General features: G+C 37.9%; 1 protein-coding gene across 3 annotated transcripts in view; it reads left to right on the top strand.

Annotated features, from left to right (window-relative positions):
- CCSER1 (coiled-coil serine rich protein 1) overlaps window positions 1–17443 on the top strand; it is a 1488482-nt gene that overhangs the window by 331471 nt on the left and 1139568 nt on the right. For all 3 annotated transcript variants that reach the window (XM_005207807.5, XM_005207808.5, NM_001076437.1), the window contains 1 exon segment: window positions 8372–8492. In XM_005207807.5, coding sequence (XP_005207864.1) covers window positions 8372–8492 — 121 coding nt within the window.

Genomic DNA, 17443 nt, shown 5'->3' with positions numbered 1-17443 from the left:
TTACTGCACAGACTTTTTCTGAGGGGTAAAGACAATACTCTGGTTTTTCCAGTAGTCATATACAGATGTGAGAGTTAAACCGTAAAGAAGGGCTGAATGCTGAAGAATTTATGCTTTTGAATTGTGGTGCTGGAAAAGACTCTTGAGAGTCCCTGGAACTGCAGGGAGATCCAACTGGTCAATCCTAAAGGAAATCAACCCTGAATATTCACTGAAAGGACTGATGCTGAAGTTGAAGCTCCAATATTTTGGCAGCTTGATGTGAAGAGCCAACTCTTTGGAAAAGACCCTGATTGTGGGAAATATTGAAGGCAAAAGAAGAAGGAGGTGGTAGAAGATGATATGGTTAGATAGCATCTCTGACTCAATGGACATGAATTTGAGCAAACTCTGGGAGACAGAGGAGATAGTGGAGACAGAGGAGCCTGGCATGCTGCAGTCTATGAAGTTGCGAAGACTTGGTGAACAACAACAACAAAAAATACTATAAGCATAAATGCAAAAACTAGGCCTACCATACAATGATCTTTAAGCATTTGTTAAATAAATATTAGCCTTTCAGTGAGTTAAACTTTACTGGTGGGTTGTTTTGTGGTAAATACATGAATCCTGAACTTTTTTTTTTTTTTTTAATGTTTTAAAGTACTCTTGAGGAAAATTTATTCTGAAGACATTAAAGCTCTCTAGAACATGGAAGAATTAGCATGAAAATTAGGAGAGTGAGCATGGTTTATTTTTGCAATTAGAAATAAATAAAAGTAAAAACAACAACAAAAAAGAGAGAAAAATAGAAAAGTGAACACTTCCAGGACAAAAAGCAAGTTCTTTTCTTTTAAGCTTACAATTTGGTCATTGATAGTAAACTATTTTGATGAACTGGCATGGTGACTTCAAATGTACTTATAAGTGATACTTATAAGTTAACCAGGCTTCCCTGGTGGCTCAGATGGTAAAGCATCTGCCTGCAATGCAGGAGACCCGGGTTTGATCCCTGGGTTGGGAAGATCCCCTGGAGAAGGAAATGACAACCCACTCTATTACTCTTTTTTTTTTTTTTTCACTCTATTACTCTTGACTGGAAAATTCCATGGACAGAGGAGCCTGGTAGGCTACAGTCCAAGGGGTCGCAAAGATTTGGAGATGACTGAGCAACTTCACTTCCTTTTCTTTTTATAAGTTAACCATGCTCTAGGTATCCTTAGTAATTTGAATGTCTTAATCCTTCATGGAAAAGAAAGATGCCTCTCCTAATAAATCTTTGGCCTTTTCTGTGAACATTATTAAAATTTATTGCTTTTTTAGTGCTTTAAAATTGATTTCATAAATTAAAAGTCCAAACAAAGAAGTTTAATAATTAAACAGTGTTGATGTATAAAACTGGAGAGAAAGGTCAACTTAAAATATCAATGTTTAGGTTTTGCATCTCAGTTTATTATGAGTGTGAAAGAAACATTTTTAATAATGGAGAATCGTTTCATGTGATAACACATTCTTTGAGGTGTAATAAAAGGTTACATGGTGAAATCAGACTATTCAATCTTAAACCTAGAAATGATTTCTATTCTGTCCCAAGTTATACTGATTTTGAACTTAGGAGCCCAGTAGGTTTAATCATTTTTGGTGTTCATATATTTTAACTACCTAGAAATAAGTGAGGTTAGTGCTTACAACAAAAACTTAGGATAAATAACTCTTATGATGCTTAAGCATTTTCATTCATCTTTAAACCTATTTGTATAATCTCATAATCAATGGTCAGTTTCTTATGTCTGAATCATTCTTTTCATAGTAACTGATGTTTGCTGATAATTTACCTCCTCTGGATGTAGTTCCAGCAGTTCTACATGTGACCTTCTCAGAATGCCCCGGTTGGTGACCCCAATCTTGGGGAAAAGGCTTTACCTATCCAGAAAGAAATAGGGCCTTTAATTTTTCAGTCAGCCTTCCTCTGACATTCCTAGTAACAGAAGCCTATGATGGAATTGTCTGCACTTCATGCAATACATTTACAACAACAATTCTTTTCACAGAAGAGCAAATTTAGCACATAAATTTGTATTTTGTGCCTCAAATAATTATTTGCATCTTTGATTGAAAGCAATAGTGAAAAATGTATTGATTTTTTTTCAATTAATGGCAGCTGGAAACCTACTTGAATATGCAGTGCCTTGACACTAACTCATGCCTTTAAAGTTATGATTAAATAATTACCTGCTTTTCCATAAAATTGCCTTTTTAAAATTTAGAAGTTAACACAATTTCAGAGATTTGAGATCTAGCTGTATAAGGACAATTAAATATTCTGAGTAATTAAAATTTGGGAATTCCTGTTTGTTTTTATTTTCTGCTTTCTTTAAGCCAGTTTTTCCCATCATAAGAGTTAAATCTGAATGATGAACCATTTATACTTGATGTGATTTGGGAAGTATAGAAATCATCCTTGCCTCAAGCTCGGGTTCGTACAACTTTGACAGTCCCTAAACGTGCCACTGTAATTCAGTCACTTAGATTAAAATCAAAAGCATCTGGAAGTATGGAAATAGATGAATTTGAGGAAAATCTATGAAATTAGTATTATCCCTTTATCTATTTTAGAATAATCAACTAGTCTAGTCACAATGCCTTCTGAAAATGTGGTTTTTGTAGGGAAGAGAAAGGAAGAAGGAGGAAACCTTCAGAAAATGAGATTGAATTTAGTCTGGTTAAATTAGTAAAACAGTTTTCCTGAAGGAATTTCAAGAAGCTGTAGTGACTTGAGGCCACACATGTTCATCCACTCTGTTCTCAGGACTATATTTTAACATATGTTTTATTGTGACTGTTTATAAAAGTAAGAAAAGATCACTATAGGAAATTTGGAAAACACTAAACACTATAAAGAGGAAAATGAAATCACCAGCTCTCGAAGAACCCAAATTTTAACCTATAGTAATTTTAAATGGTGTAGTGTATAAGCAATTTCTCTCAATTATAAGAAAAGTGTGCCTCCTTGTTTTGTAAAGTTCAAAATAATTAGCATAATTAAAGGGATTGCCAAAGAATGCTCAAACTACAGCACAATTGCACTCATCTCACATGCTAGTAAAGTAATGATTAAAATTCTCCAAGCCAGGCTTCAGCAATACATGAACCATGAACTTCCTGATGTTCAAGCTGGTTTTAGAAAAGGCAGAGGAACCAGAGATCAAATTGCCAACATCCACTGGATCATGGAAAAAGCAAGAGAGTTCCAGAAAAAACATCTATTTCTGCTTTATTGACTATGCCAAAGCCTTTGACTGTGTGGATCACAATAAACTGTGGACAATTCTGAAAGAGATGGGAATACCAGACCACCTGACCTGCCTCTTGAGAAACCTGCATGCAGGTTAGGAAGCAATAGTTAGAACTGGACATGGAACAACAGACTGGTTCCAAATAGGAAAAGGAGTATGTCAAGGCTGTATATTGTCACCCTGCTTATTTAACTTCTATGCAGAGTACATCATGAGAAACGCTGGACTGGAAGAAACACAAGCTGGAATCAAGATTGCCGGGAGAAATATTAATCACCTCAGATATGCAGATGACACCACCCTTATGGCAGAAAGTGAAGAGGAACTAAAAAGCCTCTTGATGAAAGTCAAAGTAGAGAGTGAGAAAGTTAGCTTAAAGCTCAACATTCAGAAAATGAAGATCATGGCATCTGGTCCATCACTTCATGGGAAATAGATGGGAAAACACTGGAAACAGTGTCAGACTTTATTTTTTTGGGCTCCAAAATCACTGCAGATGGTGACTGCAGCCATGAAATTAAAAGACGCTTACTCCTTGGAAGGACAGTTATGACCAACTTGGGTAGCATACTCAAAAGCAGAGTCATTACTTTGCCAACAAAGGTCCGTCTAGTCAAGGCTATGGTTTTTCCAGTGGTCATGTATGGATGTGAGAGTTGGACTGTGAAGAAGGCGGAGCGCCGGAGAATATGCTTTTGAACTGTGGTGTTGGAGAAGACTCTTGAGAGTCCCTAAAACTGCAAGGAGATCCAACCAGTCCATTCTGAAGGAGATCAGCCCTGGGATTTCTTTGGAAGGAATGATGCTAAAGCTGAAACTCTAGTATTTGGCCACCTCATGAGAAGAGTTGACTCACTGGAAAAGACTCTGATGCTGGGAGGGATTGGAGGCAGGAGGAGAAGGGGACGACAGAGGATCAGATGGCTGGATGGCATCACTGACTCGATGGACGTGAGTCTGGGTGAACTCTGGGAGTTGGTGATGGACAGGGAGGCCTGGTGTACTGCGATTCATGGGGTCTCAAAGAGTCAGACATGACTGAGCGACTGAACTGAACTGAACTGAATACTTTTTGTAAAAATTTGTCAACTTAATCTTACAAATATGAAAATGTATGAACAATTATGAACCACTATTCCATAAAGATTGTGTTGTTTTCTTCTTATATCTCTAGCATGTTTAAAAGTGTGTGCTCATTGCCTAGCAAAGTGGTAAGGTAGAGACTTGTATTGGCTAACAGTTATTATTCTCATTTTACTTTCATTGATCTTGTAGTGTAGACTCCTTTCAGAGTCTAGCATTAATTCACTATTTATATCAGAAATATTTAAATTTCTCTCTGCTTAATTAGAAATCTGTAAGGTATTTTATTTGGGAGTTTAAATAAATACTTTTTCAATATATAAACTTTTTTCATTTCCATTGCCTTTTCTTTTTTATTCATTTTAATTGGAGCCTAATTACTTTACAATATTGTGATGGTTTTTGCCCTACATTGACATAAATCAGCCATGGGTGTGTGTACATGTGTTCCCCATCCTGACCCTCCCTCCCACCTCCCTCCCCATCCCATCCCTCAGGGTCATCCCAGTGCACCAGCCCTGAGCACCCTGTCTCATGCTTCGAACCTGGACTGGTGATCTGTTTCACATATGATAATTAACATGTTTCAATGCTATTCTCTCAAATCATCCCACCCTCACCTTCTCCCACCGAGTCCAAAAGTCTGTTCATTACATCTGTGTCTCTTTTGCTATCTCGGATATAGGGTCATCGTTACCATCTTTCTAAATTCCATATATATGTGTTAATATACTGTATTGGTGTTTTTGTTTCTGGCTTACTTCACTCTGTATAATAGGCTCCAGTTTCATCCACCTCATTAGAACTGATTCAAATGCTTTCTTTTTAATAGCTGAGTAATATTTCCTTGTGTAAATGTACCACAACTTTCTTATCCATTCAACTACCAATGGACACCTAGGTTGCTTCCATGTCCGAGCTATTGTAAACAATGCTGCGATGAACATTGGGGTACACGTGTCTCTTTCAATTCTGGTTTCCTCAGTGTGTATGCCCAGCAGTCAGATTGCTGAGTCGCATGGCAGTTCTATTTCCAGTTTTTTTAAGGAATCTCCACATTGTTCTCCATAGTGGCTGTACTAGTTTGCATTCCCACCAACAGTGCAAGAAAGGAGGCAAGAATATACAATGGAGAAAAGACAATCTCTTTAACAAGTAGTGCTGGGAAAACTGGTTGACCACTTGTAAAAGAATGAAACTAGAACACTTTCTAACACCATACACAAAAATAAACTCAAAGTGGATTAAAGATCTAAATGTAAGACCAGAAACTATAAAACTCCTAGAGGAAAACATAGGCAAAACACTTTCTGATGTAAATCACAGCAGGATCCTCTATGACCCACCTCCCAGAGTAATGGAAATAAAAGCAAAAATAAACAAATGGGACCTAATGAAACTTAAAAGCTTTTGCACAATGAAGGAAACTATAAGCAAAGTGAAAAGACAGTCTTCAGAATGGGAGAAAATAATAGCGAATGAAACAACTGACAAAGTTGGAAACCTGTCCATCACCAATTCCTGGAGCTTACTCAAACTCACGTCCATTGAGTTGGTGATTCCATCCAACCATCTCATCCTCTGTCATCCTGTTCTCCTCCCACCTTCAATCTTTCCCAGCATCAGGGTCTTTTCAAATGAGTCAGTTCTTCACATCAGGTGGCCAATATATTGCAGCTTCAGCTTCAGCGTCAGTCCTTCTAATGAATATTAAGGACTGATTTCCTTTAGAATGGGCTGGTTGGATCTCCTTTTAGTCCAAGCACTCTCAAGTCTTCTCCAACACCACAGTTCAAAGCATCAGTTCTTTGGCGCTCAGCTTTCCTTATAGTCTAAGTGTCACATCCATACATGACTACTGGACAAACCATAGCTTTGACTACCTTTGTTGGAAAGTAATGTCTCTGCTTTTTAATAAGCTGTCTTGGTTGATCATAGCTTTTCTTCCAAGGAGCAAGCGTCTTTTAATTTCATGGCTGCAGCCACCATCTGCAGTGATTTTGGAGCGCAAAAAACTAAAGTCAGCCACTGTTTCCTCTGTTTTCTCATCTGTTTGCCATGAAGTGATGGGACCGGATGCCTTGATCGTAGTTTTCTGAATGTTGAGTTTCAAGCCAACCTTTTCACTCTCCTCTTTCACTTTCATCAAGAGGCTCTTTAGTACATCTTTGCTTTCTGCCATAAGGGTACTTTCATCTGCATATCTGATGTTATTAATATTTCTCCCGGCAATCTTGATTCCAGCTTGTGCTTCATCCAGTCCAGCATTTCTCATGATATACTCTGCATGTAAGTTAAATAATCAGGGTGACAATATACAGCCTTGACATACTCCTTTCCGAATTTGGAACTGGTCTGTTATTTCATATCCAGTTCTAACTGTTGCTTCTTGACCTGCATACAGATTTCTCAAAGGCAGGTCAGGTGGTCTGGTATTCCCATTTCTTGGTATTCCCTCCTAGAGATCTAGGTAAATGTTTTTATCTGGTCAGAAGTTTATTGCCCTAATACTTGAGAAATATCTCTAGAAGAAATTAAGACTTTTTTAAAACTTGGGAGAAGAGTGAACATTTTTTTCTTCCCCACAGGAGAATACTACCATTAAGCATATTTCTTGGAATATACAAGTTATTTTACTAAGCATTTGTTGAATAAGTGAATGTTATCTCAGAGGAATGAATCAGTAATTTTCATCCTCAGTCTGTTTCATCCCTAGTAGTGTTTAAGGCACCGGTGAAAATTTAAAATATAATAGGGTTTTATTTTCCCAGCTGTGATGAGTTTATTTGTTTCAGACTCAAAGTTCATACCAAGAATAAGTAGAGAAAATTAAGTTAAAAAGTTAATTTGATGGTATTGGAGAGATGATGAGGAAACCTGGGCTCCTCTTCTTTGACACATACTGGGCAGAAATCTTTGGCTCTTGAGTGCCACAAGAGTGCTTCAGATTCAGCTCTGCTTTTAGTGGTCATCTATTTTATATCGTAGACTCTAGTGCTAAGCAGATTAATAATTTACCAGGTACTTTTAGGGTAAAATTGAAGAACATTGGGATCATTTGTTACATCTCTTTTCTTTGAGATTATGGCCCTACACTATTTGGCTGACTTGCATGCTCCTATTGTATTTTTGTCCTCTCTTTCACTAATGTGTGCTGGCATCTTTAGTATTTGCTTCTTTCTACATCATTGTCCCAGTCATGGTTCTTGAAATGAGTGCTGAGATCAGTGATTATTGGTCATTCATTTATAATCAACACAAATATCATTTCCACTGCTATCAGTTTTTATTTCTTTGCTGCACTTTCATTTCTGTTGACAAATGACTTCCTTCGATTATCCATTTTTTTATAAAATGTCACATGGGTTTATTACTGGGAGAGAAGGAAGCAATGCACCTATACACTTAGACCTCTGTGCTTAAACAGAGTATCAGCCTGCATATCCATGACAGGCTTTGAAAGAAGCAGTATGTTTGTCGCTGGTCATGATTAGCATCTCTTATATGTGTAGTGATTTGTGGAGATTGGGCATCCCTTGTGGCTCAGCTGGTAGGGAATCCAGCTACAATGCGGTAGACCTGGGTTTGATTCCTGGGTTGGGAAGATTCCCTGGAGAAGGAAAAGGCTACCCACTCCAGTATTCTGACCTAGGGAATTCCATGGACTGTATAGTCTATGGGGTCGCTAAGAGTTGGACATGACTGACAGACTTTCACTCACTCACTCACTCACTTGTGGAGATTAACTGTGTTTAATTTGTGTACTTCTTATTCTTCAATGAAAAGCTTTTTTAAGTGGAAGAATCATAAGTGGAAAGGCAACACATTTTCCACTGTGTGGCTTAAAGAAAGAAAAGAAAAAGTACTAAGGTCAGTGGAAAGACAGACTAGAAAGTGATAAAGATAATTTAATGATAATATTTTAGTTGACTTACCTCATTTGATTGAAATTTAAAAAGAGAATAGTTAGGAAATAATTATGACATTTATAATTATTATTTCTGATAAAACAGTTTGCCGGGAGGATTCATACCATTCTGTGGTTTCATGTGCTGCTGTAGTTCTCACTCCTATGGAACCCACCGTGGAGATGAAGAAAAGAGAAGAACTCAAATTTCGTGAACCTTCAAAACAGTAAGTTGTTCATCTGGTTTTTCAAGTTTTGTAAACTTTATTAGATAATTAGATAACTGATCAAAGTTAGATCACTCAGAAATTGTGATTTATAATGAATATATTGATACTAGTATATTGAGAGAACAGAAATAAATTGTGCATATTTTTTAAAAAATGATGTATCCTGTAACGCCTCAATGAATAACTTCTGTCTTCTGAGGTTGTGTGTTTGAACTATATACCACTCAGGTTTCATTTTGATATCTTATCTCGGTGATGTGAGTAAGTAGACTGAAGGCTTTATTTTCTTAATACTATGATTATGTATGTACTATTCTTGGAATCCTTATTTTATACTTGTAAGCTTCAATGGCGCAAAATATGAAAATTTTCAAATATAAATTTCTTGGGCTTAAAAGGTTTGTACTTTATAAGTAATTTAAGTTATTTTTAACTTTACACTGGTTAAAGTTTGCATATTTTTCCATTTAAACAGATCAAGCATCACTTAAATTTAATCTTTTATTGAATAAATAATATTTTTTCTTATAATGACCAAAAGAATTAAACTCATAGTAGTAAATATAAGATACATGAAATTGAAGTATCTAATAAACTAGGTTTATTTCTAGTTATGTATTAAGTAAATTAAAAGGGACAACCAACTGATTTTCTAGTGAAAGTGTTGTCATGCTTGCTTTAAAGTCTTAGGTTGGAGACTAAGGAATGTATGGTATTGTCAAGGCTTGCTGGCTACAGAAGGAGTTACCCTGAAGTACCTAGTGTTTTCTTCTATTGTTAAGTTCAGTCGCTCAGTTGTGTCCGACTCTTTGTAACCCCATGAACCACAGCATGCCAGGCTCCCTATCCATCACAAACTGCTGGAGTCTACCCAAACCCGTGTCCATTGAGTCGGTGATGCCATCCAGTCATCTCATCCTCTGTCATACCTTTCTTGTCCTACCCTCAGTCTTTCCCAGCATCAACGTCTTCTCAGATGAGTCAGCTCTTCACATCAGGTGACCAAAGTATTGGAGTTTCAGCTTCAACATCAGTCCTTCCAATGAGCACTCAGGACTGATCTCCTTTAGGATGGACTGGTTGGATCTCCTTGCAGTCCAAGGGACTCTCAAGAGTCTTCTCCAACACCACTGTTCAAAAGCATCAGTTCTTCAGGGCTCAGCTTTTTTTATACTCCAACTCTCACATCCATACATGACTACTGAAAAAACCATAACCTTGACTGGAGGGACCTTTGTTGGCAAAGTAATGTCTCTGCTTTTGAATATGCTCTCTAGGTTGGTCAAAACTTTCCTTCCAAGGAGTAAATGTCTTTTAATTTCATGGCTGCAGTCACTATCTGCAGTGATTTTGGAGCCCAAAAAACTAAACTCAGCCACTGTTTCCACTGTTTCCCCATCTATTTGCCATGTAGTGATGGGACCAGATGCCATGATCTTAGTTTTCTGAATATTGAGCTTTAGGCCAATATTTTCACTCTCCTCTTTCACTTTCATCTATTAGATTAACTTTATCATACTTGTTTGTTTCTTGATGTCTTTCTACTGGATATGTTCCTGAAGACCAAGTTTCCTGGAATATGATAGTGTTTGATACTCTGTGAAATCAATTAGAAAATCTCTTAATGTTATATACAGTAATGTTGAATTCAAGTGGAGCAATGTTTATATTTGATGGCATGAAATAGTGTTAATATTCTCATTGTAGAGGAAAGAAATACTAACCAATTCAGAAATAATGATTGTAATTCAGTTTTAATACAATCTAAAAGTGAACTATTGTTAATATAGTGTAATTTTTAGGTTCGAAAAGCCTTTTTTTTTTGTCTAATATGAAGAAAGTTACATCTCACATATGCCAATTGAATTATATTAGAAAACTCAAATGCATTTTTTAACAATGCATGTAAGTTTATATATTTGTAAATTGGATTTTAAATTCCTTAATTATCTTTTAGTGACTTTAAAACTGGTGAATCGTATTATTTGCTTACATAAAATATATTTTCCATTCTTAACTACTTCATAAATATTCATTCTTCTTTATTCTTAGGTCTATATTGAAGTAGACAGTACTTGTTAACTGGTTGTTTCTGTTACCCTACATTCACTTTGATACTCCTCTGTGTTCTCTGAATCTACTTTTCTTTTTTAAACACTCTCCCTTAGTAGGATTATTCATTTGTTTTTAAAGGTTTTGTTTTTGTTTTTCTGAATCAGAGAGAGATTAGTTAAAAACTTTTCTACATATTAGGTGGAAATTTGAGACATTTTACTTTACACTCTTTGTCTTTTTTTTCCGTATCTGTTATTGGTGTGATATCATTATCTTTACAGGGTCATTTTGAGTGTTATGTGAAGTGATATTGTTAAAGGATCTGAAATCTAAAAATCCACAGAAGTGTTATGTTTTTCCTTTCATAGCTTCCAACTATCAACATTATTGATCTGATGATTTACAGATACATACTCTTCTCCTGAAGAGTCTTCCTAATGCAATCTAATGTATCAAGTTCTTGACGGGGCTTGTCTTATTAGGTGTCCTACCAGAATCTTACACTAAGTTTGTCTGGACCAAATTAATGACTCCTCTATCCCCCTCAAAGTCTTCCCAGGTGGCGCTAGTGGTAAAGAACCCACTTGCCAGTGCAGGAGATGTAAGAGAGGAAGGTTCAGTACCTGGGTTGGGAAGATCCCCTGGAGATGGAAATGGCAACCCACTCCAATATTCTTGCCTGGAAAAATCCCATGGACAGAGGAACCTGACAGACTGCAGTCCATAGGGTTGCAAAGAGTTGGATATGACTGAAGCGACTTAGCACTAGCCCCCTCAAGCTTTTTCCTTCTGATGTCTATATTTGTGTAAAGCAATTATTATTCTTATTTTCTTAAAAATCTCAATGTTTTTCCCTCACACTCACATTCAATTAGTTATTGATTACTTCATTAATGTTTGTATTATATTTTTGTTACCACTTGAGCTGACCAGAAAGGCATATACTTCTCATATTTCAGATCTCTTCTAACATGTGTGTTCAATGTGATCTTAATGAAGCCATTCAAATAGTGGTTATCTATCAAGTGGAGATTATGTATGACATCCATACCCCACACTGCTGTTTTAAGAATTAAATGATAGGTATGGCTGGGTGGTCAGAAGATCCCATGGAGAAAGTAATGGCTACCCACTCCAGTATTCTTGCCTGGAGAATTCCATGGACAGAGGAGCCTGGTGGGCTACAATCCATGAGGTCGTAAAGAGTCAGACACAACTGAGCGGCTAATACTTTACTTTCCCATGGCTGTATGGCAGGAACACAGTATAATTCAGATGTAGTGATTAATTTAAAACTCTTATTTACCAATGAGAGAAGCCTCGATGTAAATTGATTTCAGAAAAATCAAGGGTGGTGGTTGTAATTGGCTCATGTAATTGAAAGTATGCTGCTAAGTCACTTCAGTCGTGTCTGACTCTGTGTAACCCCATAGACGGCAGCCCACCAGGCTCCCCCGTCCCTGGGATTCTCCAGGCAAGAACACTGGATTGGGTTGCCATTTCCTTCTCCAATGCAAGAAAGGGAAAAGTGAAAGTGAAGTCACTCAGTCGTGTCCAACTCTTCGTGACCCAATGGTCTGCAGCCTACCAGGCTCCTCCATCCATGGGATTTTCCAGGCAAGAGTACTGGAGTGGGGTGCCATTGCCTTCTCCAATTGAAAGTATAGAGGTAGAAATTTCCTGAAGTATGGTTAAATCTGGTACTCAGACAATATCATGGAGAGTTATTTTCTCCATCTGCATCTCTTTTTTCTACTTTCCGATCTGTAGTTTCTACTTTCAGAGAAGTTCCTCTAGTGATATTACTGCCTTCAGTAGGTTCTGCGATGAATTTTTTATTCTTTCATCAAATCTAGAGATAATAAATGGTTTCTCATTCCCTTTAATCCAAACAATAAGTGTCCTATATATGAGTGTCATTGGCTTTGACCAGCTTAGCTTATTTGGCATGACTATGTTGAAGTGGTCACTATACCCAAGAATATTTGATGATTTGATTGGCTAGAACCAGGTTACTTGACAAACCCTGGAGGAGAATGTGGAGATAAGAGGGGAAAAGCAGGTCTACTCTCAAAATATTGGTCATCTTGGTAGAAGAAGGCAGGTATGGATGCTAGGAAGTCAAAACAATGGATGCTCAAATAGGTAGTAACATTAGCAATTTTGATTAATTGAAACAGTGGGAGACTGTGGAAGTAAAAATGGTTATAATATAGAGATATATCATGTTACAAGACTTTATACTAAGAGGCTTTAACATGGTCAAAAAGTCAGGGAAAAATTCGCTGAGAAAGTGACACCTGAGCTAAGATATAGAGATATTAGTTAACTAAGTGACAAAACAAAGGTGGAACTTACCAGCAGGATAAGGGCTTGTTCAAATATCCTGTGATGTCTAGAATCAGAGAGAAATTTAAAAAAACTGGTGGAAGTAAAGGGGAGAAAAAAAAAATGCTTCTAAGTAAGGCCGAAGTGACACAATCAGATTTATCTTTTTTTTTCTTTTTTTAATTATTATTATTATTCTTTTTTACTTTATAATATTGTATTGGTTTTGTCATACATCAACATGCATCTGCCATGGGTGTACACGTGTTCCCCATCCTGAACCCCCCTCCCACCTCCCTCCCCATACCATCCCTCTGGGTCATCCCAGTGCACCAGCCCCAAGCTTCCTGTATCCTGCATCCAACCTGGACTGGCGATTCATTTCTTATATGATATTATACATGTTTTAATACCATTCTGCCAAATCATCCCCCCCCTCCCTCTCCCACAGAGTCCAAAAGACTGTTCTATACATCTCTGTCTCTTTTGCTGTCTCTCATACAGGGTTGTCGTTACCATCTTTATAAATTCCATATATATGCATTAGTATACTGTATTGGTGTTTTTCTTTCTGGCTTACTTCACTCTGTATAATAGGCTCCAGTTTCATCCACCTCATTAGAACTGATTCAAATGTATTCTTTTTAATGGCTGAGTAATACTCCATTGTGTTTATGTACCACAGCTTTCTTATCCATTCATCTGCTGATGGACATCTAGGTTGCTTCCATGTCCTGGCTATTATAAACAGTGCTGCGATGAACATTGGGGTACGAATGTCTCTTTCAATTCTGGTTTCCTCAGTGTGTATGCCGAGCAGTGGGATTGCTGGATTGTATGGCAGTTCTATTTCCAGTTTTTCAAGGAATCTCCACACTGTTCTCCATAGTGGCTGTACTAGTTTGCATTCCCCCCAACAGTGTAAGAGGGTTCCCTTTTTTCCACACCCTCTCCAGCATTTATTGCTTGTAGCCTTTTGGATCGCAGCCATTCTGACTGGCATGAAATGGTACCTCAATGTGGTTTTTATTTGCATTTCTCTGACAATATGCCAGCAAATTTGGAAAACTCGGCAGTGGCCACAGGACTGGAAAAGGTCAGTTTTCATTCCAATCCCAAAGAAAGGCAATGCCAAAGAATGCTCAAACTACCGCACAATTGCACTCATCTCACACGCTAGGAAAGTAATGCTCAAAATTCTCCAAGCCAGGCTTCAGCAATATGTGAACTGTGAACATCCTGATGTTCAAGCTGGTTTTAGAAAAGGCAGAGGAACCAGAGATCAAATTGCCAACATCTGCTGGATCATGAAAAAAGCAAGAGAGTTCCAGAAAAACATCTATTTCTGCTTTATTGACTATGCCAAAGCCTTTGACTGTGTGGATCATAATCAACTGTGGAAAATTCTGAAAGAGATGGGAATACCAGACCACCTGATCTGCCTCTTGAGAAATTTGTATGCAAGTCAGGAAGCAATAGTTAGAACTGGACATGGAACAACAGAGTGGTTCCAAATAGGAAAAGGAGTTCGTCAAGGTTGTGTATTGTCACCCTGTTTATTTAACTTCTGTGCAGAGTACATCATGAGAAACGCTGGACTGGAAGAAACACAAGCTGGAATCAAGATTGCTGGAAGAAATGTCAATAACCTCAGATATGCAGATGACAGCACCCTTATGGCAGAAAGTGAAGAGGAACTCAAAAGCCTCTTGATGAAAGTGAAAGAGGAGAGTGAAAAAGTTGGCTTAAAGCTCAACATTCAGAAAACGAAGATCATGGCATCCAGTCCCATCACTTCATGGGAAATAGATGGGGAAACAGTGTCAGACTATTTTTTGGGGCTCCAAAATCACTGCAGATGGTGACTGCAGCCATGAAATTAAAAGACGCTTACTCCTTGGAAGGAAAGTTATGACCAACCTAGATAGCATATTGAAAAGCAGAGACATTACTTTGCCAACAAAGGTCTGTCTAGTCCAGGCTATGGTTTTTCCTGTGGTCATGTATGGATGTGAGAGTTGAACTGTGAAGAAGGCTGAGCACTGAAGAATTGATGCTTTTCAACTGTGGTGTTGGAGAAGACTCTTCAGAGTCCCTTGGACTGCAAGGAGAGCCAACCAGTCCATTCTGAAGGAGATCAGCCCTGGGATTTCTTTGGAAGGACTGATGCTAAAGCTGAAACTCCAGTACTTTGGCCACCTCATGCGAAGAGTTGACTCATTGGAAAAGACTCTGATGCTGGGAGGGATTGGGGGCAAGAGGAGAAGGGGATGACAGAGGATGAGATGGCTGGATGGCATCACTGACTCGATGGACATGAGTCTCAGTGAACTCCAGGAGTTGCTGATGGACAAGGAGGCCTGGCGTGCTGCGATTCATGGGGTCGCAAAGAGTCGGACATGACTAAGCGACTGATCTGATCTGATCTGATAATGTGTGATGTTGAGCATCTTTTCATGTGTTTGTTAGCCATCTGTATGTCTTCTTTGGAGAAATGTCTATTTAGTTCTTTGGCCCATTTTTTGATTGGATTGTTTATTTTTCTGGTCGTTTATTGAGCTGCAGGAGTTGCTTGTATACTTTTGAGATTAGTTGTTTGTTAGTTGCTTCATTTGCTATTATTTTCTCCCATTCTGAGGGCTGTCTTTTCACCTTGCTTATAGTTTCTTTTGTTGTGCAGAAGCTTTTAATTTTAATTAGATCCCATTTGGTTTTTTTTTTGCTTTTATTTCCAATATTCTGGGAGGTGGGTCATAGAGGATCCTGCTGTGATGTATGTCAGAGAGTGTTTTGCCTATGTTCTCCTCCAAGAGTTTTATAGTTTCTGGTCTTATGTTTAGATCTTTAATCCATTTTGAGTTTTTTTTTTTTTATGTGTGTGTGTATGGTGTTAGAAAGTGTTCTAGTTTCATTCTGTTACAAGTAGTTGAGCAGTTTTCCCAGCACCATTTGTTAAAGATATTGTCTTTTCTCCATTGTATATCCTTGCCTCCTTTGTCAAAGATAAGGTATCCATAGGTGCGTGGGTTTATCTTGGGAGGTAGACTTAGGCAATAAATGAAGAAGAGTTTCCTAAACAGCAAGGATGGCCAAGGACACAATAAGCTGTCCTCCCAAGATCATCCCCACAGAGGTCCTAGTTCTTGTCCTGGGACCAGTCAAGGAGAGTTAGCTCCTTCTGATGCCCCATGAGCTGTAGGGAGAAAGGAGGCATAACTATTACACAGTAGTGTGCTGGTAAATGTTTATCTTATAGTTCTAGTTTAGTTATTTTTTGCTGTATAATATTTTATTATATAAATGTATCATAATTTATGTATCCAATTTACTGTGAATGAATATGTACATGGCTTGCAATGTTTGCTTCACAAACTGCCCTGCTATGAACATTCATGGGTTTCTGGTTTAAGGTTTCTCTGGAAAGGATGACAGAGTTGTAGGAGACATACATTTTCCCCTTCAACAGACAGTACTAAACCATTTTCCAGTGGTCCTCATTGTCTACACCTTTGTCCACTTTTAGCCTTGTCAAGTTTTATACTTTTGCCAATCTTATAGGTGTAAACTTGCATCTCATTGTGGTTTTGATTTATATTGATTTCTTTCTAGTGATGTTGAGTGTCTTTGTGTTTATTGGATGTTTATGTTTCCTGTTCCATAAATTGCCTATCCATATCTTTTGTCCATTTCTTTACTGAGAAATTTGTGTTTCTTTTATATTTACTTGGAGAAGTTCTGTATATATTCAGGTTTCCAAACTTGAGTAGCTGTGAGCATTGCAAATCTTTCTTCCAATTGGTGGGATGTCTTTTAATAAATTGTGACTTCTAATAAACATAATTTCATTAAAAAAACTGAGTCATAAATATGGTAAGTATGAGGATACTCTTATGAATATTAAATAAGCCTCTTCCCATTCAGATTTCTGAAAGAAACAGTACCTATTTTGTGAGTTTGGTTAACTCAAGGGTAGAGAGGGCTGTCAGAGTAGATGAGTGGAAAGACTTCTGTGGAGAGAACTGTGGCCTAAATTTGAGTCTCCTCCACAGCTTTTGGAGGAGGATTGGAGTTGGGAGAAGTAACTTTCTAGTTACTTCACTTTCTCAAGGCTAGTGAAAAATCTTCAAGAGAATCACTCAGACAGAGTTTCAAGCTGTTTCTTGCCGTTAGAAACACTAAAGTCAGATGCTGGATTTATGCCTCAGAAAACGGAAGCAGAGCATATACTAGACTCAAACTTGCTGAGAAAACCTGGAGAGTGAAGCTGGTCTGGCCAGCTGCAAAAGCAGGAACATCTTGAACTTTCAGAGCTGGTCAGGGAGAGGGTAGTTTTTGTAAACTATCTGGAGGGACAAGAAGACCCAGGAGATAGAAGCAGAAGATACTTATCCACTGTCAGTAAGGAAACTGCAAGAGTGTGAGCCAGAAAGAGTCCCCAGAAGAGACCACTCCTGTGCCCATTTCTAGGCCTGAGAGCCAAGTGCAGTCTGCTTAAAACTCTTCCACCAATTGTTCTGGCTCACCCCTCCACCTCTCACCCTGGTGACAAGAGTATGTTTACTGTT

Source organism: Bos taurus, chromosome 6 (genome assembly GCF_002263795.3).
Source record: "Bos taurus isolate L1 Dominette 01449 registration number 42190680 breed Hereford chromosome 6, ARS-UCD2.0, whole genome shotgun sequence".
Taxonomy (NCBI): domain Eukaryota; kingdom Metazoa; phylum Chordata; class Mammalia; order Artiodactyla; family Bovidae; genus Bos; species Bos taurus.
This window is presented reverse-complemented; position numbering and strand designations above follow the sequence as displayed.